Source organism: Emydura macquarii, unplaced genomic scaffold (genome assembly GCF_026122565.2).
Source record: "Emydura macquarii macquarii isolate MOO-44397 ecotype Brisbane River unplaced genomic scaffold, CSIRO-AGI_Emac_v2 contig_1483, whole genome shotgun sequence".
NCBI classification, from domain to species: Eukaryota; Metazoa; Chordata; order Testudines; family Chelidae; genus Emydura; species Emydura macquarii.
Window position 1 is genome coordinate 500448 of NW_027131620.1, and position 26645 is coordinate 527092.

The 26645-nt window shown below is 45.1% G+C and overlaps 1 protein-coding gene across 3 annotated transcripts; it reads left to right on the top strand.

Moving 5' to 3' along the window:
• Positions 1-3802: 3802 nt before the first annotated feature.
• On the top strand, positions 3803-26606 carry NCOA5 (nuclear receptor coactivator 5). Of its 3 annotated transcripts, XM_067553912.1 has the most exons (10): positions 3803-3937; positions 9674-9860; positions 10417-10524; positions 14888-14954; positions 19124-19438; positions 19706-19818; positions 20089-20215; positions 22285-22484; positions 23588-23911; positions 24594-26606. In XM_067553912.1, the coding sequence occupies exons 2-10, from the start codon at positions 9698-9700 to the stop codon at positions 25256-25258; spliced, it is 2082 nt and encodes a 693-aa protein (XP_067410013.1). In that variant the 5' UTR covers positions 3803-3937; positions 9674-9697; the 3' UTR covers positions 25259-26606. The 3 variants fall into 3 exon arrangements, with proteins under 3 accessions (XP_067410013.1, XP_067410014.1, XP_067410015.1); XM_067553913.1 differs by lacking the exon at positions 10417-10524; XM_067553914.1 differs by lacking the exons at positions 9674-9860; positions 10417-10524 and having other exon boundaries at positions 3805-3937.
• The last annotated feature ends 39 nt before the right edge of the window (positions 26607-26645 follow it).

Genomic DNA, 26645 nt, shown 5'->3' on the forward strand with positions numbered 1-26645 from the left:
ATTCCTGTTAAAATCACAAGAGTTGGTAATATGAGACAGTACTGAGAATACTGCTTGCACTTCTGGTCACCTTTCATATCAGAAAGATATTGACAAATTAGAGGAAATTCATTTTTGATTGCTCTTTTCTGATCAGGGGGCTGGGGAACCGTATTATTGGGAAGGAAGCAAAAAAAGATGAGTAAACCAAGCAATGTAGGAAGCTTGATAAGATAGGTGGTGAAGTAATATCTTTTATTTGACCAACTTCTGTTGGTGAAAAGCCAAGCTTTTCAGATAGAGCTCTTCTTCTGATCTGGGAGCAGTACTCCAGAGCCTGGTCTACATTACAGAGTGAGGTCAAGGTAAGACAGCTTCCATTGACTTAACTCTGTAAAATGCAGCTCCCACCAATGTAACTCTCTCACTGACTTAATACCTCCACCGCTGCGAGAGGCATAGCACTTAGGTCCAGGTAGCTAGGTCCACACAGTGTCCTTACATCAACTAACTGTTGCTGCCTTTCAGACACCAGCCCACAATGCCCCACACGGACAGTTAAATCAGTGCAAGCGCTCCTGGTGAAGACGCACACCGCTGATACCAGGAGCATCGTGTGGACTTGCAAAAGCAGTTAAATTACTGTGGTGGCTGTACATCCACATAACCTAGGTCAACCTAATTTTGTTGTGTAAACTTAAGGTGTCACAGTGAAATACAAGGTAGAACAGATAGTTTAGCATATTCTAAGGCAGTGGTTCTCAATCTTTCCAGATTACTGTCCCCCTTTCAGGAGTCAGATTTGTCTTGCGTATCTGTTTCACCTCACTTGAACGACTTGCTTACAAAATCAGACATAAAAAGACACAACAGTGTCACAGCGCACTAGTACTGAAAATTGCTTACTTTCTCATTTTGTCTGTAAGAATTTTTAGTTAGTACTGAAGACCTCTGCCTACCCCCAAGGGTATGAATACCCCTGGTTGAGAACCAGTTTTCTAAGGGACCATTCAAGGTAAAGTGGCTCATTAACATCCCTGCAGACATAGAACAAAAAAGGGGCATTCGTGGGTTACAGATTGTTGTAATAAGCCATAAAACCAGTGTCTTTCTTAAGACCACGATTTGAGTGTCTAGCAGAGTTATGAATTTAAGTTCCCAGAATGGGCGGTGGGTATAATGGGCTGTGGTGGCCTCACCTCTTCCTGTCCCTCATGGGTGGCAGGTAATGGAGTCTGGGGGGCTGGGCTGCGTTGCGGCTGAGAGCGCCTCTGGACTACTCTAGGCACCGTGGGCCGACCGGGGCTGCTCCAGGTGCTACCTGAGGTTATGGCTGGGCTGGCAGGTAAGAGCAGGGAGGGCGGGCAGAAGGGGCGGAGTGGGGTGCAGGGTCTCGGGCCGAAGGGGTGGGGCAGGGAACTAGCCTTCCCAAAGGGGGAGTGCATGCACCGCACAGGGTTCCCGGGCTCGTCTGTTGAAGGTGTTATGCAGGTTTCCTTTGAGGATGGGGACTGAGGTCAGATATGGAGTGATCATTTTGTGAAAAGTGTTTGCCCACAGGCAATATGGTGCTTTGGGCCAAGAGAAGTTAGGTCAGTGAAAGATATGACCTCCCCCACCTTGCCTCTCTAATATCCTGGGACCACTTGGCTACCACACTGCAAACAACATAGCAAACTTGACAGCCATCTGGAAATCCCTGCAGTGTTAACTTCAGGAAGGAGAAGGAACGTTTATGGTACTTGGGGTACCACTAAGGGATTTTTCACACCCCTGAGCAATGTAGTTATACTGATGCAAGTCAAGTGTAGACCACCACAACTCCGTTGTGTCTATAGAAAAACCAAACCCAAGTTTATCTGACAAAACTTAAAGATAAAATAGATGAAGATTAAAGTAGACGCAAGTATAAGAGTTGGAGACGTGGTTACAGATAAAAGAAGAGCATGACACACTATCTAGCACCTACACTTAACAAGTTCCTTTCCTGGTTGCTGAGGTATTTCTCTTGCAATGATCATGCCTAGAGCGCTTGTCTGCTCAAGAAAGCTGGGCTCCAATCTTCATGAGACACTCACTAATGGATGCTGTCTTGTGCCCTTCTTTCTCCTATTAGATAGTGCCAGACCCTCTGGTTCTTTTCATAATCAAAGCATTAACTTCAGTTCACCCCAATGAGCCCCCTCTTCAAGGTCCTCTTCATGGGTTCTTTTGTTCTCTGTAAAGGCCCGGCCTGCACCTTGTCTAGAGTCTGACTGTGCCCACGTGGCTGGGCTGGGTCAAAAGCTGTCAGCTGTGCCCACGGGGCTCTTGGTTGAGTTCGCACTGAGAACCACCCCGCCTGAGTGACCAGCTCACCTCCAGCAGGTGTGGATCACAATGTTCTATATTACATAACTCTTCAGATATGTTCTGTCCATACATCCCGCACGAATCATGACACCCAGCCAGTTGTTGGCGCTTGGCAGAGCCCTCATGTGGCTCCCTTTGGCGAAATGTTGTGAAAATGGTGATCTGAGGGGAAATGGATATGTCTGGGCAAGTTGCTGGGTATCGACTTGTAACTGTGGCGCACACCCACCTCTCTGTTGACACATCCACATGCGAAGCTTGGCTCTCACCTTCCCAACAGAGATGTGCTGGGTTATGGAAGCCCTAGAACTAGTGTGAGCGAGCTCTGGAGAACACTGGGGCACAGTGTTACCTTAGCCCGCAGCTGCTCCAGCTCTCCCAGCCATGATAGACCGCATGGCCTTGTCTACATCCCTGTTGTTCGCTGAACAGTTGGACCCTCCTCCAACAGCAGGGGTTGGGGGAGTTCCTGTATAGACAGGCCAGAGTCTCTCTGCTGCTTTGTCTAGACCTGTTCAGAGAAAAGTTTAGGTAAGATGGTGATAAAAACATGTGGCCTGTCTGCTCGTGAGCCCCGAGTGCTAGCACAGGTGGGGTGCCACGGCGTGGAGCGATGGGGGGCCATTTCCCTCCTGAGCTCTATTGTTCCGGTGAATGGGCAGCAAGCAGGGGCACCTGTTCAATGTGAGACGGGTAGTGCCGGGCCCGGTCACCGTGAGCCCAGCCTGCCACCTTCAGCAGGGCCCAGCGCAGCCCACAGGCCACGGCTCGGGGGAAGGCGCAAGAAGCTGCAGTTGGCAGGGGCTAGCCGGGGCGGCCTAGTAAGGGCAGCAGTTGGTGGGGAGAGCCGGGGGGGGGGGGGGGGGGGGGGGAAGAATTGGGGGTGGTCTGGGGGGGAAGGGGGCGGGGGATGGAATTGGGGGCGCGGGCCTGGATGGTCTGGTGGGGGGAAGGGGGCCGGGCCTGGATGGAATTGGGGGGCGGCCTGGTGGGGGGGGGGGCGGGCCTGGATGGACTTGGGGGGCGGGAAGGGGGCCGGGCCTGGATGGAATTGGGGGGCGGCCTGGTGGGGGGGAAGGGGGCGGGCCTGGATGGAATTGGGGGGAGGGAAGGGGGCCGGGCCTGGATGGAATTGGGGGGCAGCCTGGTGGGGGGCCGGAGGGGAAGGAAGAGGGTGCGGGGGAGGGGGGGGTCAGAGCCCTTGACACTTTAGCCGCCCTAGCGCGGGCAGGACTGCGGAGACGGTGAACACCTCGCTGACTACAAGTCCCAGCGTGCAACGGGGCTCTCCCGGCAGAACGGTGGTTGCCGCGCTGCATGCTGGGATCCAGAGCGGGCTGCCATTTCATTGATGTCCCCCACGGCCGTTGCCACTGCTGTCATGGCGGAAGCGGCACGTGACTGTCTCTGGGCTCTGCCGTAAATTGCGGGTGGCTGTCGCAGCGCCCTCCTTCCCCGTTTTACGGCAGGCAGGGCAGCGCCGCGCCGCGCCAGCAGCCTTCGCGTGCGCGCGGCAGAGTGGCGGTTGGGCGGGTCGGTTGGCGCCTTTGTCCTCGCGGCGGAGTGAGCGGCGGCGGCCTGAGGCGGGGAGCGGCTGCGACTGACGGTAAGTGCAGGGGCTGGGGCAGGGGCAGGGAGAGGGCGGCCCACCGCTCCCTCCGGGCCCTGGGCGGCGTCGCCCCATGGCCTGGCGAAGGCCCGGCCGCGTCCCTGGGCTTCCGCCTCTCGCAGCGGGCGCGGGGCGGCGCCAGCTGGGGCGGCGGGGGCGGCTCGCTCGGCGCGGCGCGGCGTGGCTCTCCCCCCGGCGCTGGGCCTGGGGCGCGGGGCGCCGCCGCCGCTCGTGGCTGGGTCCTGGTGGCCCGAGAAAACTGGTCGACGGGCCTCGGGCCTGGGGACTCGACTCGAGCGGCCGCTGCCGCGCCGGCTTCCGACCTGTCGGCGGCGCCGTGGGGCAGGGCGAGGATGGAAGGGCCGCTCTGCTCTGCTCTGCTCTGCTCCGCTCCGCCGGGCCGGGCCGGGCCGGGCCAACCCGGCGTCGCGGCGGGCGCCACGCGCGCACATGCCGCCTGGATTGTGTGTGGCGGGCACGGCCGCTCCGCTCCGCTCCGGTGCGCTCCGCTCATCGCGGGCCCTGCGCTCGCTCGCTCGCTCGCCGGCCGCGGGGCTGCCCGGCGCCGGCTGCGCTGCGTTAGCTCTCGAGAGGCGTTGGCGGTTCCTGTGAGTGCTTGGCTGTAGTCGAGTCGCACGAATGTGCGGGGCAGCCTCGTGTCCGGGGCGCAGGGCGGTCTCGCGCGGGGCACCCTCGGCCCGGGCTCTGCGCGCGGAGCGGCTCCACAACTTCAGCAAAGGAGACCTGCCGGCCGCAGGACGGACAGACCGCGCGGACGTGTGGAGCGCTGCGCCCTTCGCAGTGGCTCCAGGAGGCTGGCCGCCTGCTTGTGGGAAGACGTTGACGTGTGAGAGTCGTTACACCTGCCGGATGGTGCCCCGGAAGATGACAGCGAGTCAGATATTTGTGTAAGCCCATGTGAATATCTGAATAAAAGTCTGTATTTAAAAATAAACGTTTTGGAAAATGTGTCCGTTTTTCTTGACTTCCTGCACTGCTGATTCTTCTTTTTTTCCCCTGGCTGATGTAAAACTGTTCAGTGGCGGTCAAGCTTTTTATACACACAGATTCAACATGGGCTTTGGACTTTGCTAGACATTTGGGTAATGTCTCAGGCTCAATACTCTAAATGTTGTAATGAAATGTATTTGCTCCTGAATCCCCTGGTGGACAGGGACAGGTTTAGTAGCAAGTAGGGAAACTTTTCCTGGCAAATAAATAGTGCCCAAGCAGTTAATTGCCTTGGAATTTGTTTTAATTTTAAAAAAGGGTTTTCATTATTTTGCCAAGGAGGGGGGGAGGGGAACTTCCAAATGCTGACTGAATATGATTAATACAATGAGTTCTTCTTGAAGACATGGTTTTCAATCCCTTTAGTTCAATTGATTTAGTTTAACACAAGTGGAAAAAACCTTTTCTCTCATCAAGATGTGGCCTTAGCATGCAAAAGGCAGCTCCATTGCCTCTGCTGCTGCTCAGAGCTTTGCAAAGCAGCATGAAATTAATAAGCTTTTGGTCAGTTTCACCTCAGGTCTAGAGAATCCTGTGGACCAGCAGTGAAAATGTCAAGTTTGTGTCTTACACTGTGCTCCCTGGAAAAGCTTTGAGCAGCAAGCAGTAAAGCCAAAAACACTGGCATTATTCACAGGTGAAGTGGGCCCCCCTGAAAGATGTGGGAAGGCTTAGGTTAACATTTGGATAGGCGATCCTAGGGGTTAATTGGATGGAGCTTAAAATTTAAGGTAACTACTAGCTTAGGGTCTCATACAAAATGTGGAGCCCCTTGCAAAGTCTGGGGATGGCACCTTGTTAGCAAATACAGCGCTCTCTTTTTCCCCATCATAACTGTTAAATCCAGCTCATTCTTCATAATCTTTTTATCGCCACGGCATTAACCTGCCCTGAGCCACCATCGCTTACTAGCTAGAGATAGCTATGAAAGTTTTGGACCTGCAGCCAGTTGGTGTCTGGTAATTTTTTGTAGCCTTGCTTTTACAAACTTTTACATATTGTTTTGGTGATACAGAATATGGTATCAGTATCCCACTTTCTCCTCTGTCACAAGGTCAAAAAGTGTGAAGATGCTTGTGAAACACTAAACCCTTAAGTTTGTGAACAGTTTAGAGAGATTTACCATTTCTAGTGTTTGCTGTCTTTCTGGCTGAAGGCAGGGGCCAAAAAAAAGTGTGCGTGTGTCTGTGTAGGGGGGGTAAGATGTTTTTACTCATCCCACCAGCAGAACAGAAGCAACAGTTGAGTACACTGCTCTAGGAGAGTGAAAAATCTCCTATTCAGCTTTCTTCCCACCTGCTCTTTTCCTTCTTCTTGTCTGACCCAAAGCCACCTGTTTGGAGGAAGAGATGCTTTTCCTATGAGAGGAGGAGGTTCCTGCTATTTGCTTCCTGTCACAGTATCATAGACAGGTTTCTACTCTCTCTAGCAAAAAATTGGGTTGAATTTATTGCCACTCAAATTCTTTTAAGCTTTCTTTTCAAGTGACCTGTGCTTGTTCCCTCTATTAGCACTGGTACTCCATCCATTAATTGAGACTCTCCTCCTTTAGTTGGATTCTTAGAAGGAAGCTGAATGGGGAAATCATTCATTTTCCTGATGCAGTATCCCAGCAGCTTGGGATACCACTCCCTTCTGATGGTCTGAACATTACCAAACTGACCTTACCCATGTATTCAACTAAGGTGAAGGTAGGGGCTGGGAACTGTAAATAGTCTCACATTCAAGCCCTATACTAACTCCTTTTTAAAACAGCGTTTAACATATGGGGTTTACAGATTTGATTTCGAAGGTTACCTAAAAAAGGAAAAGTGTCCTTTTTTGCTTCTTTGTGATGTAGAAAGAACAGGTTTTTTTACCCTAAAGATTTTCTGTGTGATTTTTTTTTTCATTAAAAATAAAGATCTTTTCCATCCTGTGTTTGCTGTAGGACTGTGGACACTTGGGGTTATAACATCTCAAGATCACTGAAACTTGGACAATTGAGTGGGGGGAAGGATTTTTACTTGGACTATTTAAAATTCTTGTTTTATATCTGTTTAAAACTCCTGAAACCTCCTGGGAGGAAAAACCTCATTAAATATTCACATCTCCTACCTCTTCAACTAATGTGTGTGCCAACACTCAGGTAGTGTTCCTGTAAAGACAGGGTGCACAAGATGTGCTATTTCTGATGTTGAAGGTAAATAAACAACCCTTTGGGGCATTCTTCATATATTATAAAGAAGCAAAAATTGGCATAAGCACATTTTCCCTTTGCAGTTCACCTTTAAATGTGTAATTAAAAGAAACGAATATTGCTACCAGCTTTTCAAACTTCCTATGAACATAGGTGTGGATGACCTTCAGAAAAGGTCCCTTGATATTACAAATTCTGGGAGTGGTTTTATGACGGGAAATGCAATTTTTTCTAGTACTATTTTATGGCACTAGAAAAACCAGTGCAAACCCATTTTATTTTTTAAGAAGTCTAACTTGCTTATCCAGAGGCTAGTCTTAAAAGAAAACGACACTAATTATAATTAGAGTTTGTAAGATTTGTCAAGCTATGGCTCATAATTAAGAATAGAAGTATTTTATTGGTGTGTTCAAAATTGTTTCCTGTGTAATTTATTACATTTCTCCTCATCTTCCCTCACCCTACCTCCAGATAAAACTCACCTCCAGCAAAAACCCCACTCTTCACTCCTGGAGATGAACTGCCAGTGAGGGAGATGGTTAAGATCCCTCTGTTAAACAACTTTCCATTTGCAGAGGTCATCTTTTAGTATCTTTAAGCCTATTATGAATTTTTTGCTTTAGTGTTTTATTGATTTTAGCCTGAAACTTAAACCCTGCCTTTAGCTGTGATTGTTTCAGTGTCTCTCTAGAGTCAGAGATCATGTAGTCTGGCCTTCTGTATATCACAGGTCACCAACATCCTCTAGCGTCTCCCCCAGACTGGATAAAAATGGATAATTTTATTTGCAAATAAAAATTTTTTTTATTTAAATTGGATTTTTTGTGTTTGTTTAAATTATAATACATTTTTCTTTTTAAAATTAAACTTGTTTAAAATGAAATCTGAAATTAATACAAAATATGTTAAGGCCTAAACTACTTATAATCTCTTAAAACATTTAAATAAAAAATAAATATGCTGAATCATTGAGCAACTATCATAAACTTGGAGTTAAAAGTTGCTTTTTTATATAAAAAGAGAATCAGGGAAAACACTTAACTTTTGAGGTCAAGTTTTATCAGTATGGCACAGTAGGTCATACTGTATTAAAGGCTTGTTTTGTTTAATAAAAATAAATTATTTGCTGTTTTGTTTGAATTCCAGTTATCTGAATGCAGCCAGACACAAATCATGAGCAAAATGTTATCTAGTAAATAAGCAATATATCATTCACCATTTTCTAATATACTAAAAATATACAATTAATAAGATTCTGAAAATATTAAGCTTAATTGCTTAAGTTTATATTGTTCTAGAATATGCTCCTAAGTAGCAAAAAGGTGTATCACATCTAGCGTAAAGGCTTTTTCGGGACTTGTCTATATTCATGGTTATGCAAGCAAAACTTATATCACTTGGCGGGAGTGGGGCGGTTTGTTTATTTTTCAAGAGCGATGAAGTTTTGCTGGCATAACTGTGAGTGTAGACAAGCCCTCAGTTATAAATCAGCATGTTTTTAATGATTATAGCAACCAATGCAAATGCACCTTGCATTAGAAAATAACTCAAGTATGAGTGGAAAAGTTTATTACAATTGAGGTTTCCACTTGGTGATTTAAATTGTCATGATTTAAATCACTCCTCCCTGACCCACACACTAACCCAACAACTGAAATTAGGCCAATGTATTACAGCCCATAGAAGATGTTGCTGGTATCTCTAGATTTGTCTGCAGTAAACAATGTTTATAAAATTCTCCTGTTGATATCGCTGGTGGAGATGAGTAAGTGGGGAGTTTTTGTAAAAATTCCCTAGTGTAGACTCGGCTTAAGTGGGAACTGACTTCCTGGAGAAGCAGATTGGGACATAGGAAATGAACCTCAGTATTGGTATGAATGGGAGGTCAGATTTTCACTTATTAGATAATTCTACTTCATATATTTTTGTTAAGTGATTCAATTATTGTCAATTCAAATGATATTTTTTTAAATGAATTCACTGTAGATTTTTAAAAATATTTTTTCATTCATTCGGGTATTGTTATATTTGTCTCTTTTTGTATGCTGCTATCAGGATGTCTGCTTCCTGTGTTTATTATTTATTTAATTAGTATTTTAATAGTTTTTACCAATGTACTGAATGCTTAGATGCCACAATGGTGGGCCCTGTAGAAAAGTCTAAGATAGGTACTTGCTAATTAGATATACTGATTAGGATGTTCCTATATAAAATTACTGTTTTCTTTAAATGTTCTTTAGTTTGGAATTAAACTTATGAAAACATACCCTTAGAGTGATCAGTCATGGGTTTAAAATTAAGGATTTAGGTTGGTGATTTCCTTTTAGCAAGACAGGAAGATAAAACCCAATAGTACAATGTAAGAGAGTTGTCTGCCAAATTTCCAAATCCTCTGTATAAGGATTTCTCTTGAATGCAGCTTGCTTAAAGCAACCCAATTGGCCTCTAGTCTGCAAACATGTTAACTTTAACCTTGTTCCAATTTAATTGTAATTATCATGGATGTGAAATGATATGCATGGCCATTTTTCTTTTTTGCGAAGAGTTGCATTTGGAACGAAAACAAAATGGCTCGAGGACGCATGAGCAATAGCATCAAACAGAGCGACTTCACTAACAGCACCAATCCACAAGATTTAGAAAGAAGACTTTTTGTCGGCAATTTGCCCACAGACCACATGACCCGTGAAGAAATGGAAGAGATATTTTCAAAATATGGCAAAATCAGGGGTTAGTATTTTATTTTGTTATGGCTGGGAAATCATAGTCAGAAACTTAATGTTCATGCCATCTGATGGTGATGAGAATGGTGACAGTGAATTTTTCTAAAAGAAAAAAGTGACCTTTATTGACATTTTCCCTGAAAACTAAATTCCTTCAGTACAACTGAAGCCTAAGGCATGTTAGAGCTATAGCAGTTTCTGTCTTGTCTTTTTGGGTTTGCATTATGATATGATATCAAACAAGTCTATCCTTTCCAGGGCTCTTGTATTCTCTTAATTGGATCTTGGTCACTTTAATGCTTTTTGGTCACTGTCTTGTCAGAGGAAGTTGGGTTGTTATATAGCATTTCATAATTGCCTTAGAAACATTATTTTCCAGTTTTTGTAAACTCTGTCATTTTGGTCCTGGTTAACTTATTTGAATATTCCTATTAAGTTTGGATAGATGTTCTTGAGTAAAGTCCATTTGCTTGTTCAGCCCTGTGGAGTTTATATAATGGCCAGCATGTGGTAGTTCTGTCCCCTAGTTGTAACTGGTCTTGCCCTGCTATTAATTTTTCCAGCCCTCAGCATGTTCCATGGCTATGGGTTCGTGCAGTATGAACGTCTAGAAGACGTCCAGGCCGCTCTGGACGGTGAGAAGGGTCGCCTTTTTAAAGGGTATAGATTAGGTAAGGAAAACTGCTCCATGCTACTCATACTGATGCCAGCATGCATTTGGGTAGAAAGAGGGCTGCTTTTTTTTTTTTTTTTTTTTTAAAAGAGATCTATGGAAAGACCGTTGTGTGAAACCTGCCTTGAATATTAGTCTAATTTTGTTTTAGGTACTTTATTTTTCTTTGAGTTCTTTGCTCTAGTCTTGTGTGTGATACAGCAGCCACTCTGCTTCCTCTTGATATCTTGGTCTTTCTCCACATTTATTTTTATATATTAGTATTTAAATTAGCACTATAAGCATACTTGTAAAGCACTTCATTACAAGTAGTTGGTGTTAAACCACAAAATCCTGAGTGTTCACTGGCCCTTAATTAACTTCATTTTTAAAATATTTTGTAACAATGTTAGATCTCATCTTGACAGATGAAGGGAATTGATCACATAACTAAAAGTTAGTGTGGTTGCTTAGATGAAAGTCATCATGACTTGACTACATTTGTTACGGGCAAACAGAATAAAGTAATATAAATATAAAGTACTTTGGTCCTTTAAAAGGGCCAGTTTCACAAAGCAGAAAACAATTGAGTCAAATCAGCTGGGAGAAAGAATTTAAACAGAAAAAATGTGAATTAAAATTGATGAAGGAAGCAAGAGGACACAGAGAAATCTATGGCTGGCAGGGTTAAGGACAATAAAGAGGAATTTAAGTATATTGGGAATGAAAGGAACCCTGACAATGGTATTGGTCCATTACTAAATGGAAATGGTAGAATTGTCAATTATGCAGAAAAGGCAGTTCAATATTCAATAAATATATATCTGTTTGGTATTTGGGGAAAAAGCCAGATGATATAATCATATCTTATGATAAAGAAATACTTTCCATTCCAAGTAGTAGCTGCTGTTTAACCATCCTCCTTAAGATTAGACACTTTTGAATCAAGAGGTATGGATAACTTTCATGGCTGAGGAGCTCTTTGAGCCATTAATGTTGATTTTTAATGTCTTAGGAAACGGAGCACACGAACGATCATACTGGGTCAGACCAATGGTCCATCTAGCCCAGTATCCTGTCTTCTGACAGGTGCTTCAGAAGGAATGAATAGAATAGAACTGGGGAGGTTCCAGAAAACTGGACGAAAGCTAACGCTGTGCCAGTATTTAAAAAGGGTAAATGGGATGACGAGAATAATAAGCCTGTCAGCTGACATTGATGTAGGCAAAATAATGGAACAGTTGATAAAACATTTGAATATGCCAAATTAAAGGACGGCACTGGAATTAATGCTAATCAACATGAGTTTATGGAAGATGGATCTTGTCCAGCTAGTTTGATATTTTTTGTTGAGATAACAAGTTTGGTTGATAAAGACCGTAGTGTTTATGTAATAGACTTCTAAAAGGCATTTGATATGATTATGCAGAACAATTTTAGTAAGAAACTAGAACAATATAAAATCAACATGGCACACATGAAATGAATTAAAAACTGGGTAACTGATAGTTAAGCCTCAAAACATAATTGTAAATGGGGCATGATCATTGAGTGGATGTGTTTTGTAGTGGTGTCCCACTGATACTAATAATAGGTTCAACACTATTTAATATTGATATCCATGATCTGAAATAAAATCATTATTGATAGTTTGTGTCATCTGCAAAAATTTGGGGAGTGGGATAATTGAGGACAGGTCACTGATATGGTGTGAACTGGATTGCTTGATAAACTGGACACAAGCAAACAATTTGTTTAAATACAGTCAAATGTAAGGTCATCTATGAACAAAGAACGAAGGCCATACTTACAGGATGGGGGTCTCTATTCTGGGAAGCAGTGACTCTGAAAAAGACTTGGAGGTCATGGATAACCAACCGAACATGAGCTTCCAGTGTGATACTGTGGCTAAAAGGGCTAATGCAGTGTTGAGAAATATTGAGTTGGAGTTAAGGAGTTAATATTTCTTTATTCAGCACTGGTGTGACCACTAGTGGAATACTGTGTACAGTTCTAGTGTCCACAATTCAGATGTTGGAGAAAGTATAGAGAAGAGCCAGGAGAATGATGAATGGCTTGGAAAAGATGCTTTTTGGTGAGATTCCAGGAGCTCAGTCTAATTAGTTTCAAGAGAAGGTCAAAGGGGTGGGTGATTTGACCACAGATTGTAAATACACCTACATGGGGAACAGAAATTTGATAGAGGGCTCTTCTGTCCACAGGCAAAGTACAAGAAGATCATTGGCTGGAAGTTGACAAACTAGACAAGTTCAGACTAGAAAATAAGGTGCAGATTTTTAACAGTGAGAGTAATTAACCATTGTAACAACTTACTAAAGGTTGTGATACATTCTTCATCGCTGGAAATATTTAAATCAAGATAAGATGTGTTTCTAAAATACATGCTGTAGTGCAACCACAGCTATTGTATTTGAAAGTAGAAATTAAGTCAAGAATATTCTATGGCCTGTATTGCACATAAGGTCAGACTAGATGATCACAATGGTTCCATCTGGCCTTAAAATCTATGAAGATCCTCCAAAACAAAAGATTTTAATTTTCTTTTCAAAAGGTGTCTTGTATATGTTAAATATTTAATCTGTAAATGCTAATGGCATTAAATAAAATGTTCTTGAAAACTGTCCATTTTGCAGAAGAGAAGAATCCTTTGAGTAAATCTTTTTTCAAATCTATGTCCTGTTTGAAGACTTATAAAATCTTAAGCCAAGGAAGCAGATAGTGTTGCACTTAAAGGCTTACATCTGGTAAAAGAATATCTTGCAGTGAAAGGTCAAAATGCAGTGAAAAGAGGACTACCTTAGATGTACATTTTCTGTGTGCTAAAGCTGAAATATCTTGAACACATAGGAACTCTTTAAAAGAAACCAAACAATTTTAACGCCTTTTTTGCGTTGCACTAAAATACTTCCATAAATACACAGAAACTTCTTTGTTTCCCTGATAAATAGATCTGTTTAGAGAATAAATGTCCAACATATCTAAACGTTAATACAGTAGAAAGTTGCTATGTTAAATAGACAAAACATCCACCCATTTCTTAATCCAGTAAATCTGTTTTAAATAAGATCCTGTGAATTTTTATGCCACACACTTGTTTCTTGGGTTACCACTACTTATTGCTCAAATGGTACTTGCTTTTTCATTCACTGTCAAAAGGGAGAACACATCCCTTGTTTAAAGTAAGAATGAAGATTGAAGCTAGCATCTTTGTTTTAATTCTAACTGTAAAATTCAGCAAGAGAAACTTGGGAAATTAGAGTAGATAGTAAATCCACCAAATTTCTGCTTACAGAACTCTATATGCCTTGTTTTTTTCAATTGCAGAAAAATTGAAAGATATACATTATTTAAATAGTTAATCATTACTGAGAGTTACACTGTTAAATCCTCAAACAAATATTTGTAGCATTTAGGTGATTTTCTTTTTTAAAGGTTCTCATGGCTGAGAACAAAAAATCCTAAACTCATCATTACTCTGAAATGCTTTTATTCTTAACCACAATCAGATTATAACCTCATCTCTGTGCTATCATGGATGTTTTCTTCATTTCTCTCCCGGATAATACTACGAGCAGTTTTGGCTGAACCTGTGTTCTTGAATTGGTTACAACATTGTGGCTCCCTAGTTCTTTTGTGTGTTCTATTCTGAACACTTCAAGAGACATTTTCAGGGCAATTACTCAGACACTAACAATTTTCAAATTTCTGATCTGTTGCATTTGTTTATATCACATCGACCTGATGGTGTTATGACTGCATGAAGTTCACTTCATGGGGTAGTTTTTACTTCAAGTCCCTTGGATCCTTCTGTCTGAGTGGTGGAGATTGTGCACTTTGATGTCACAACAGTCCCCTGGAAGTCAATTGAACTTGTTTTTGAGACCCTTTGGGTTCTTTTTCAGAAGGATGGCAGCATGCTCCATCGAACAGGACTGGCTTTGAATTTTGAGATGAAATGTACAGGCCAACAGCTTTCTGTTCATGAAGGATTGTCTGACTCTTTACTTTTTCTCCTGGAATCCATGGAGCTGCATGCTGTTGGTCCACAGACTACAGGAGAAAGAGGTGGTGTTCTCTTATGGGACAAGGAGTCTGGACATGGGTCTAAACATGATCAAGGGATAGAATTTCATACAAACTGTCCACTCTTTTAGCTGGAAATCACAGTAATCCATGACCAGCTCTTTGCATTGTACTATCTTAATTTAATAAAAATCGTCAGTGACAATGCCTCTTTGCTGAATGGATTTCCTTGCACCATATGGTTGTCTTTGAATTTTTATTGCTTTAATTTAAAATGTGCTGATGATCTGTTTTTTTGTTCCATAGCATTGAACAGATGGGTTGATTATTCTTTTCAGATATTAATAAAGCAGCGGAAAGAAGAAATATGAATAAGGCTTCATCAAGGTCCAGCCCAGCACGAAGGTAAAGTACCTGGAAGCAGTGAGTTATACTAGGAAGGTCAGGCTTTAGGGTGTGAGCCCTCCTTCCTCTGCTAAATGTCTCATTTTCTTCCCTTATCACCACCTCCCCAACAAAATGGAGACACTCGAGTGAACGATCAGAATGCGAACATCCCTTCCATGTGCAAAGGGCCTTGCTGGTTCTAACAGCTCAGGAGGCACAAGGAAAATCTTGTGTTTGCTGCTGTGACTACAACAGGATGCTGCATTTTGCGGCATAGGTTGTGTGAAATTTGTTGGGGAAGGATAAACTGCTGTTTGTTCCTGACTCTCAATTGTCAGGGAAACAAGACGTCTATAGAGAATACCCCATGTGTCTATAGCATTCGCCATGCTGTGCTACAGAGAATAACAGCATTTTACATCTTCTGATGTCGAAGGCTTCCACTGCCGATGTGAGTCTGGAAAATGACTATGCGGACAATGCATACTACAGGGAGAAAACTTCCCTGTACTGCACTACCCTTTTTGCATGTGCATTTGTATCATCATCCTCCTCTGTACAGTTACATTGGGGATACTGGGCATCTGCCTTCTTTTCCCACGCATCCTTCCCTCAATAAATAGGCCCAATGCAGATAGTCCCTGAATGTCCCCTTCTTGTGTGGTCACACAGCAGATTGATAAGACACACATGAATTCATTAGGCAGGAGGAGACTCCTGCATCGTGGCCATGTTTTACTATGGAGTGTGGGTGAACACAGCAGTTACATTCTGATGCAGTTTGCATCTTCTCTGGCTATGCTACAGGGCTGAGTATGCATAGGGAGAATTAAATTTCTGGGAACTGAGTGCACACTATATGTAATCAGTCTCAAGCATCCATGTTTCACAGCTACACTGCAAATTGTATCACCTCTGTGTGAGTAGATATTCCATGTCCCTCTACATACTGATATGTATGGGCCACTACTGGCTACTGTTTATCCATGGCTGTGTCCAGTTAAGGGGGTGTGGGGCAGATACACTCAATCACATGAACAGGGATACTCAAAGTAAGTGAATACCGTATCATGGTCCTAACAGGTTTGTTTCTGAAGACCTATGGATACAATCTATGAATTTTGCTAGTTAAACTATCCAAAGTGGATAAACACTACCTTCAGTTACACTAGAGATCTTGGGCAAATATATTCCTTCCTGTAGCTCACAGCCGGAGTAAAAAGTGTAAATCCAGAATGTTTGGAGATACAACATGCAAACAGATATTGTATGTTTGCTGCATTTATACTGCAGAGCACAAGTGGATTTGCAGAGCCCGTAGTCCCTTGGCATCAGGCAACCCTGCAGGCGCACGCAAGCACAGGCCCGTTCCTCTGGGCATTGGGCAATGTGCAGGAGTGCATGCAAGCAGAAGCCGAAGTCACTGGGCATCAGGGTACGGGTGACGCTACAAGAGCGTGTGCAAGCACAGGCTGATGCTACTGAGCATCGGGGTTTGGGCACAGATGCTAACACGGGCTGATGCCGCTGGGCATCAGAGTCCGGGCAATGGCGCAGGCGCATGTGCGAACACGAGCCGATGCCGCTGGGCATTGGGGTTTGGGCGCTGGTGCGGGCGCATGCGCGAACACAGGCCAATGCCGCTGGACATTGGGGTTCGGGCACGGGCACATGCACGAACACAGGCCAATGCCGCTGGACATTGGGGTTCGGGCACAGGCGCATGCGTGAACGTGGGCCGATGCCTCTGGGCATCAGGGTTCGGGCGTAGGCGCGAACACAGGCCAATGCCACTAGGCATTGGGGTTCGGGCACATGCGTGAACGTGGGCCGATGCCGCTGGGCATTGGGGTCTGGTGATGGCGCGGGCGCATGCGCGAACACAGGCTGATGCTGCTGGGCATCTGGGTCCGGGTGATGGCGCGGGCGTAGGCGTGAACACGGGCCGATGCCGCTGGGCATCAGGGTTTGGGCGCAGGCGCATGCCCGAATACAGGCCGATGCCTCATTGGCATCGGGGTCCGGGCAACAGCGCAATAGCGCAAGCAGACTTGCGGAGGCTGATGCCATGGGCATCGGGCCATGCCACTGGAGCACGAGCAGCGGCTGATGCCACAGGAGTGCAAGCAGATTTGCAGAGGCCAATGCCATGGGCATCGTGAGCAGGAGTGCGTGAGCAAGCAGCGGCTGGTGCCATGTGTGGGTTTTTGAATCACAGAGGGCAAATGGCTGTTGTGCATCCCTGTCCTTGATATCTCACTCCAGATAATGGATGGATGTTATATCTATATATCTGTTTAGGTAATCAGAGTGGGAATTAATATCTCTAACAATGCAATTACATTGCACTCTTGGGTGGTTCTATTGTATGCTACCCTATGGCTTACGGCAGGCTATGGGATACTCTGTATCCCTGTGTCTGACTGTACTGTAAATTCCAGGTGGATGCAGTGGTAGCTGCTTTGGTTTCACTGCAGATTACAGATGAGGATATAGGATGTATTTCCTTTGGTTGTACTGAGGAATGAGTGGGGAATACCGTGTGTATCCCTGATCGAGTGTGATTACCGTACAGAAAGTAGGTGAGGATATGCTTTGTATCCTGTCTGTATAAAGTGTAAAGCAGGAAGGGAAACTGTTTCCCTGGTATTGAGGATGGTTACACCCATATTCAAATACAGTGCATTTCACAGGGAGACTGTGCCTGATCTCTGTAAAAGACTATATATTACTTGTGGGTAAAACTATAGTTCATGTTACAGGATACACACTGTATCTCTTTTATAAATAAAGACCAAAGGAATACTGTGCATCCCTTGGATGCAAATGGTGGGTGTCGGACTCTCAACATGGAATCTACATACCTTTTTCACTGCTCAGAGAAGCGGGGCATAGGAAAGTAATCATCAGCTGGGTTTGGTAGGTATCCGTCAATCTGGTATTGAAGCCTGAATCTCTGTCTGGCTACTCCTGATAATCACTCTCCAGCTGATTCCCAAAATGAAACTATGAGCAACGTAGAACTTATCCAAAGGAGGAAGTTGCCTTCATCTTGTTGAGAAAGCATGATAGTAATAAATATCATGCTCCATATCTCCTTCAGGAAGTATGCTAGTTAGCCAAGGAGAATTTAGGAATTGGAAGTGTTAAAAGGAAGTATTTTATTGAGATTTTAACCAAGTGTTTCTCTTCCCACAATTGTAAGTGTCCTGCAGATGTTAGCCATGTGAGAGTGTACATACTGCTCTGCTTGAAGCTTAGCACTTCCATTCCTGAGGCCTACTGTATGTTTATGGGTTTAGAGTGGATTGAAGGTTACGTTAGATCTGAAAAACAGCATTATTTGGGGAGGGGGAAATCTATTTTGGAAAAGAGAAGGCATGCAATCTCTCACCTCTCTTTCTGTGTACTTCTGATTGAAGTACTTCTGACTTCTGACTGACATGCTGCTTTACTACAATAAAAAGCCTGAGTGAGAGTAGTCATTCAGGTACCATTGGGAATCATGATCCTGCTGGTGATACAGACCTGGCTTGGTTAGTACTATCCTAACATGAGGCATCATCCAATCCCACTGCTTTCCTTCAGGGACCATCTCTTCACTGTCAGGAAACTGCAGTGGCCGCTGTACAGAATCCAGCCACAGTGAGGAGCATGCTGCTCTTCATGATCACAACGTTCGTTTCTGTAAATGTGACAAGACTGACGGAATTGCTTCAGGATTCTGGTCTCCTTTTTTGATTCAGTGAATTTGAATTGACACTTAACTACACTATCCTAGTGGTTGGGAGGACACGGTACCCTGGGTTCTGTGTAACAGTTGTCTTATAAACAAATGTTTTGTTTGAAAATTCCTCACTGGCTGTGAGGGCCTGAGACCTTGGAGTGATGGTTTCTTGGCTGCCTAGCCTTGTTTTGCACGGACATCCTGCACTACTAGTGGTGGTCCAGATAGGATATTTTCTGCAGCTTGCTGGGCTGTGCAAGGCGTTTGAATAAGAAACCTTTTCGAAATGCCTTGACACAATCCTTTGGGCATGTCTAGCTGCTTTTGTTTTGTTGGGGAAAAGGAGGGGAGGATTCAGCTGCTGAGCGAAAGGTTTCTCTGGCCACCCCAGGTAAGAGGTCTAGGGTTGACAGTGCTCATGCTTTTTTTTCTAATGACATTTCCCTGGTACTTTCCTCAGAGAACCATATGCATATGGGGATGGCCGTGATACGAGACGTGATCGCTCCCCTATTCGGGGGAGCCCACGAAGAGAACCAAGGGATGGTAGAAATGGCCGAGATTCCAGAGACACTCGAGATATTCGAGCTAGAGATGTACGTGAGCCCAGAGATGCTCGAGACCACAGGGATCCTAGAGACCTACGAGACCCCCGTGACATCAGGGATCCTAGAGATTTACGGGACCCCCGTGATGTTAGAGACCTGCGCGACCCCCGGGATCCTGTGTATGATCGATATCGGGATGTGAGGGAGCCGCGGGACCCTGTGTACAGGTATCTTACACCACTGGATTGTAGTTGCTAAACAGTTTGATTGATTTGCCGTCTCTCTTGTAGTGATGGTACTAAATTGGGTCATGTTGTCCTCTTACAGATTGTGGGAGTCTGGGGGATAGCCTGGTGCATATTTTAGTGATTAATCTGGGGGAATGTTCACATGCATTACGTTGGGAAAAGTTGGGGTTGAATGAGGGGATGATACTGGTGCCTGGAGCTCTCACTTCTGAACATACAGCAGGCTGTGAATCATTTGCTTTGCAGAAGAGATGATTCTTATGACCGTTACCTTCGCCTGGAAGACTATTACCGGAGGAAAGATGAACCTTATGACCGTTACAGAGACCACTTTGACAGAGCCCCTTTAAGTACAGAAGGTCAGTCCCCTATTGGAAAATAATTTATAACAAGAGTGGCTTTGTTATAAGCAGGTTTTCATGTTCTACCACCTGATGGCAATGGGAGGTTGCATCCAGCGCTGAAATGAGTTTGGATGTTTGACAAACTTGTATCTAGTGCAGCAAATCCATCTCTGAAACTGGGGGTTGTGTGGGGGTTGGGCAGGCTGGCAGTGTATAGGTAATAGCTCTGAGCAGCTAGAGTAACATTATTCACTTTCTCCATTTCCATGGCTGGCTTTCTTTCAGAGCGTCTGAAACGCGAGGAGCGACGCCGGGAGGAGCTATACCGTCAGTACTTTGAGGAAATCAAGAGGCGCTTTGATTCAGAGAGGCCTGTGGACTGTTCTGTGATAGTTGTCAATAAGCAGACAAAGTAAGAAGCTAGTTGTTGTGACCAGTTGTGATCTTCTGAATAGAGGGATACTTATTTGCCTGGAATAAAAATTACCCTGGATTTTCAGCACAGTTTCTCTTGTAGCTGCTATTTGTGAAAGTGGCTTTTGAGCATTGAGAGTGTTGTAATCAGTTTCTTTACTGCTCTTGGCAGCAGATACTCTGTTTTTGTTGGGATGGGGAAAGCTAAGTATTTTGGCCTTGCAAATCTATTACTCTAGATCTCTCCCTCCCCAGCTTTCTGTAACAGCCTGGTGCTTCGTTGATATAGGGCTACCTGCAATGGCCTGTGCTTACTCTTCCATTCATTATTAATTGAATTAATTATTGATTTAAAACTTAGCACCATACAGTAGCAATAAGGGCACACAATAAATGGATTTAGAACTAGCTAGCTGACAGATCTCAAAAAGTAGTTGTCAGTGGTAATCATCATGAAATGGTGGTGTTTCTAGTGGGGGTTCTGAAAGCATCTGGCCTGATGCTATTCAACATTTTTATTAATGATCTGGAAGTAATATAAAATCTTTGCAGATGATAGATTGGCAGAATGGTAAGTAATGATGACAGGGCAGTCATACAGAGCAGTCTGTGTCACTTGGTAAGCCGGGGCCACTCAAACAAAATGTGTTTAATACAGCCAAATGTAAGGTGTACATGCAGGAACAAAGAATACAGGCTATACCTACAGAATGGGGGACTGTGTCCTGGTACTGGCTTTGATAAGGGTCTAAGTGTGCTAATGGACAGACAACCCAGCACGGGCTCCTGTCGTCACAGAGCTAGTGCAACCCTTGGTTGTATAAACTGGAGTAGTGAGCAGGGAGGGGATGGTATCTCTGGGTACAGCATTGGTGAGACTGATCCTGGCCTCCAGCTCTGATGTCCACGTCTTCAGAAAGTTGTTGACAAATTGGAGAGGGGGCAGAAGAGAATCACAGAAATTATTCGAGGCCTAAAGAAAATGGCTTACAATGAAGAATCAGTTAAGCTTGTGGAAAAAGAAGATTGAAAAGTGTCTTGGGTACTAGGTACTAAAGGGCTCTTTAATCTAGTAGGGAAAGGCAGAACAAAAGTCAGTGGCTGGCAGCTGAAGCCAGACTAATTCAAATTGGAAATAAGGCACAAATCGTTAACCGTGCTGGTGATTAACAGTGGGAACAAACTCCCCAGGGAAATGGTGGATTCTCCATGTCTTGATGGCTTCAGGCCTGGCTGCCTTTCTGGAAAATGTTTTAGTTGTACACAAGTTGTTGAGTTTATAGAGGGGCACCTGGGTGAAATTCTCTAACCTGCGCTATACAGGGCATCATACGAAGATGTTCTAATGGTCCCTTCTGGCCTCAGAATGTATGAATCTTAAGGGCTGAGGCAGGATTGTAAATCGTGGGTTCGGAAGTATTTATGTTGTCTCCTATTGCTTGTGGATGAATGATTTAATGCTAACTTAGTTGTGTAGTCATGCTTTTAGCTCAAAAGAAGTGACTAGAAGAAGATCTGCAGAACCACTCTTCAGGCAGGCGGATTCCAGTTCCACGTCCCTCTCTGACCAGCAATCGACCTGTACTCTCTATTTTTGGTGATACTTGATATGGTTTTTTGGTGCATCAACAGGCTTCAAATTCCTGTTGTCCAAAGACCCTGAATGTAGTTGGACCCAGTATCTGCTCTTCTGGAGGCTGCTGTGCCTCTGCCCTTTAGGCACATGCAGAAGTTGCATCATTAGTTTAGCTTAAATTCAGTTTTGAACAGAGTTAAACTGGATACAAACTCCATTGTAAACACTCTGATTTTTGGTAACTTTAAGTTGATTCCTAACTGATTTCAACTAAAGCAAAATGAGCCTGGTTTAAACTAAAATAAAATAAGGGTCAACACAGGCTTTTATATCACCTTAACTAAATTGGTTTAAAATTTCCCCTTATGTTAAACAGGGGCAACTTTCTGCCGTAGGCAGCCCCTTAGAAAAATGAGCCTGGAGCTGATGGGAGTGAGGGTTTTTGTACATTGCTGGCATGTTATAACTTGCACTGCCTTTGCTTTGTGTAGGGAGTACGCTGAGTCAGTGGGGCGGAAAGTGCGGGATCTGGGCATGGTGGTGGATCTGATCTTCCTCAACACAGAGATGTCACTGACTCAGGCCCTGGAGGACGTGGGCAGAGGAGGGTCTCCTTTTGCCATTGTCATCACCCAGCAGCACCAAGTTCACCGCTCCTGCACTGTTAACATCATGTTTGGCACACCACAAGGTATAGAGGCCACAATGATCTGCTGGTTCAGATCATGCTGAAGTGCTTGTAATGCTGCCTCAGAGTTTCTTCTCTCAAGCAGAAAACCACACAAGACACAACACTTCATCGTTGTGACATACATAGCTATTGAAGACCCAGTGCTTGCATGAGACAGAATGTTAGAGTGAACCCAGGTTTGCGCTATGCATGAGAAGAGTGATATGGCTTGGTGCTCTGTCTGCAAATGAGAGTGTTTCTGGTGCTGAGCTCTTGGCAGCTTTTCTTTTGGTGCTGAAGTCCTTCTCTGCAAGTAGTATTCCTAGAGCTTCCCAATTCTTAAATCTCTGCCCCGGACCAATCACCTTTCTTCTTGTGTGACAGAATGAATAGTCACAACATCCTTAAAGGTGACCCCAGAGGAAACAGTTGGACTTGTGCTCTTTTTTGTTTTAAGATACATAAAGGGGCCCAAAAGATACTTTGCTGTTTGTTGCTCCAGTGCTGCTGCTGCTGCTCAGAGATTTGCCTGGAATCAGCAGAGTGAAATTCACAAGTGTGGCTTTTCCCACTGTTTCTATTGGATCTTATGGTAGCAAGGAAACTGAGAAGAATCAGGTCAGTGTTACTGAAAGCTCTGAGCAGCATCAGCAGAGAGGCAGGTATTGGGGCTAGTCAGCGGTTTAGGGGTGAAGAAGCAGAGGCTGTCCCCTGGCAGTAGTTAGGCATTCTTCTATGAGATGTAAGGAAGAGAGCTGCATTCTCCCTGCCAGAGGAGGTGGTGAGAGGAAGATCTTCATATGCATCAGACACCTGCTAGTCAGAGGCTAATCTGAAAGTCCCTCCCTGCTCCCAATGCAGTGCCCAGCAGCTGCAGAGAAGGGGCTGAGCTTCTCAACCAGAGTGTTACTCCAGGACCTTGCCAGTGGTTTCCCAGTCCATTTGGTAGCTGAATCCTCTAGCTAGTGGTGCTGGGAAATGTTCCAAGTGCAGGCTTGAATCCGAAGAGTTGCTCCTGCCTGTTCACTCTGATCGCCTACTGACCTAGGTCAGGAGAAGGAGCACCTAATATTTGCCCTAAAATCAGTGGTGTCCAAATAGTTAAAGCTTCTCTCCTTGTGCAGAACACCGCAACATGCCCCAAGCTGATGCCATGGTGCTGGTGGCAAGGAATTATGAGCGTTACAAGACAGAGACTCGGGAGAAGGAGCGTGAAGAAATAGCCAGGCAGGCTGCCAAGATGGCAGATGAAGCAGTTCTGCAGGAACGAGAGCGCCCACCACCCACAGAGGAAGGTGTCAGAGGGAGCCATCCACCAGGGATCCAGACTCTCTTGAACCTGCTGGCGGACAACCGCTATCTGACTGCTGAAGAAACCGATAAAGTCATCAATTACCTGAGAGATCGGAAGGAACGGCTAATTAGGGGAAGTAGTGACACTCTGCAGGGTAAGTTACTCAACCCAAGACAGCGCGAATGTGCTAGCCAGATGCAGTCTCAGCTGAAGGGAGTAGAGCATATTTCTCACTTGTACTTTAACAGGCCTTTGAGGCAGAGATGTCTGTTAGGCTGTGTCTACGCTACCAGACTTTCAGCTGATTCCTGAAGGACTGAGCTATGCCAGCAGAAGCCCCTAACCTAGGCACAATTATACCAGTAGAACTACTGTTACGAGTGTAGTTTGTCCACTTGTGGGCAGTGGCTTTAGGACAGTGGTGGAAAGCACAGCGTGGCAGGTACAGCTGTGTCCACATCTGTGGAGTGCATTGCCAGTATAGAATGCCAGTGCTCCCTTCCTGGTAGAGTGTTCCCTGCATAGACAGCTTAGAGTACTGAGGCTGTTCTGGATCGTTCAGGGAGACTACATTGGCTGTGAGTCTGTCTCTGAAATTGCAGGGTACACCAACTGAATAACTGCATTGACTTGTCATGTGAATGGAGACAGTTCTGTAAGTGACATGGTCTGTGTTCAGCTCCCCTTCACTCGCACAGGGCATTTCCGTCCCACTCATTGAGAGGATAGGGCAGTAGCTGGCTTGTGTGGCTTAGTATTTATACCCATCGGGGCTGCTGTAGGATGTCTGTTCAGATGGGCCTGCAGAGAATTAACCTCTTCTTTTCTCTTTCCAGCTCCATTGTCAAGGCAGTCTCTTGGGGCACCTTCGGGGTCATCTATGGCCAGCCAGGCCAGCCTTCCAAGCTCTCAAACTCATCAGAGCACTCAGCCCCTGGCCTCTGCCGCCTCTGCTACAGTGTCCTCCACTAATCCCCAACAGGAGCTGCAGGCAAAAATCCTTAGCCTTTTCAACAGTGGGGCTGCGGCAGCAGCAGCAGCAGCTGCGGTAGCAAACAGCAGCTCTGCAGCTTCCACAGCTGCTTCAGGTGGCCCTCAGAACCAAAACTATGCTAACGTAGCCAGCAATCAAGGTCGGGCAGTGCAGCTCAGTGCTGCAAGCTTAAACCAGTCTCAGCAGAGAACACAGGCCCCGGCTACGCAGCTTCCTGCCCTCCCAGGCTCCACAAGGAACACAGGCCCAAGACCTGGAGCATCTCAGCCAGCCCAGGTACACTATGGTCAGCACCAAAATCGTCTGCCTACCCCTAGCAACATAGCTGTTCAAAGGCCCGTATCATCGTCAGGTATCAACTTTGACAACCCCAGTGTGCAGAAAGCCTTGGACACCCTAATCCAGAGTGGCCCTGCACTCTCCCACCTGGTGAGCCAAACAGTGGCCCAGGGGCGAGCAGGACCCTCAGCCCCGCAACCCATGGGCTCCTACCAGCGACACTATTAACATCCAGCTGGAGAGCTCATTCCCCTTCCCGTTGCCATTACCATACTTGTAGCTGTTTAAAGAGTCTTTTGTCCTAGATGCAGGGCAAATGCCCTTGAATATGCATGTCCTCTCCCTCCTTGGGTCTTTTGCTGTGCCCTGTGCCACTCCTGCCTACACAGTGACTAGAGCACACACTCCAGTGGGATTGCTGTTGAGTGTGTCACTAGTTCTGCTCCTCTTCCCCTTGGTTTGGGTTAGCTGTGTTTGGAGACGTGTGCTCTCCAATGAGTTCAGAAACTTCTGTGGGCAATTTAATTTTGGCCTCGCTGGAAGTTGCTGCTATTGCAGCCCACCTGCATTTTCCACCCTTGGTGGCAGGCATGGCAGTAATGTTTGCACAGCACGTTTCACCGTGGCTTTAGAAAATGTCTGCAGGCTGTATTCAAGTGGTTCGGAGAGAATTTGACAAGGGGCTTATCAGAGCAAAGTGACTTCTTGAACTGGGTTTGTCTGAGACTGATTCACCTCCCCCTTACAAGCATCTCTTTGCAGGTGGTGTGAAGTCAGGATGGTTCTGTTTTGCGTGGCTAGTGGTTAACACCCTTACTTGGAGGTTTGAGTGGGAAGTATTTGTGTGTGGTTTAAGAAAAACCCCATGAGCTATACTGAGGGGAAAGCTCAGTGGTGGGGCTGAAGCAGCTATGCTCCTGGAGCATGTGCAAGACTTGCCCACCAGGTAAAGCTGGGAATTAAAAGGCTCTGTCAATTCTCTGGACTCAGCAGCCAAATTTACAAGCAGTGTATTACATGTAACACAGTTTTGTTGCTTTGGGGCCATTGGCTACTGTAACTTCATCAAAAGTCCAACCACAGAAAGCCCAATATGTGTGCAGTTACCCCTCTCCCAGAATTTGGTACAGCAGGCTCCCTGCCAGGGAGTGTCTTATACCCTCTGCTGGAGCTTGCAGACTCTATTTTACTGTTGATTATGTTGGGTTCTGTCTCAGGGCTCAGGGAGGCAGTGCTGAGAGGGCTCCTTTGTTTTTATAAGTTTCCAGACGTTTTAGTAGCAGCACTGGATGCTTTTGTGGAAAATCAGGCGGAGATTCCTGAGCAGGTTTTTAACCAGTGATGTATGTTGTTAGGACATGTGGCTTCTCAAACTAGATTCTCTCTAGTGCGAAAAGGAATGCATAGCCTCTTTAAAGCATCTGGGGCTTCCTGGGTGGAGGGCAGAAAGAAACTGTTTGGAAAACAAAGTTCCTGGAGCAGCGACTCTGTCCTGGATGGTTTGTGTTGTGTAGCGTTTTTCTTTCTGTACTGTTAACAAGAGGACATTACTTTTTAATAAAATTGGCAGGAAAAATGTGGTGTTGCGTGTTTGACATTAACCAGCTTGAGTATT

Bases quoted from the DNA above. Each gene is read 5' to 3' on its own strand.
- NCOA5 (XM_067553912.1), top strand. From the start codon at position 9,698: ATGGCTCGAGGACGCATGAGCAATAGCATCAAACAGAGCGACTTCACT. The intron at 19,819-20,088 runs GTCAGTCCCCTA...GCTTTCTTTCAG, and splicing joins AGCCCCTTTAAGTACAGAAG to AGCGTCTGAAACGCGAGGAG. The intron at 20,216-22,284 runs GTAAGAAGCTAG...TGCTTTGTGTAG, and splicing joins GTTGTCAATAAGCAGACAAA to GGAGTACGCTGAGTCAGTGG.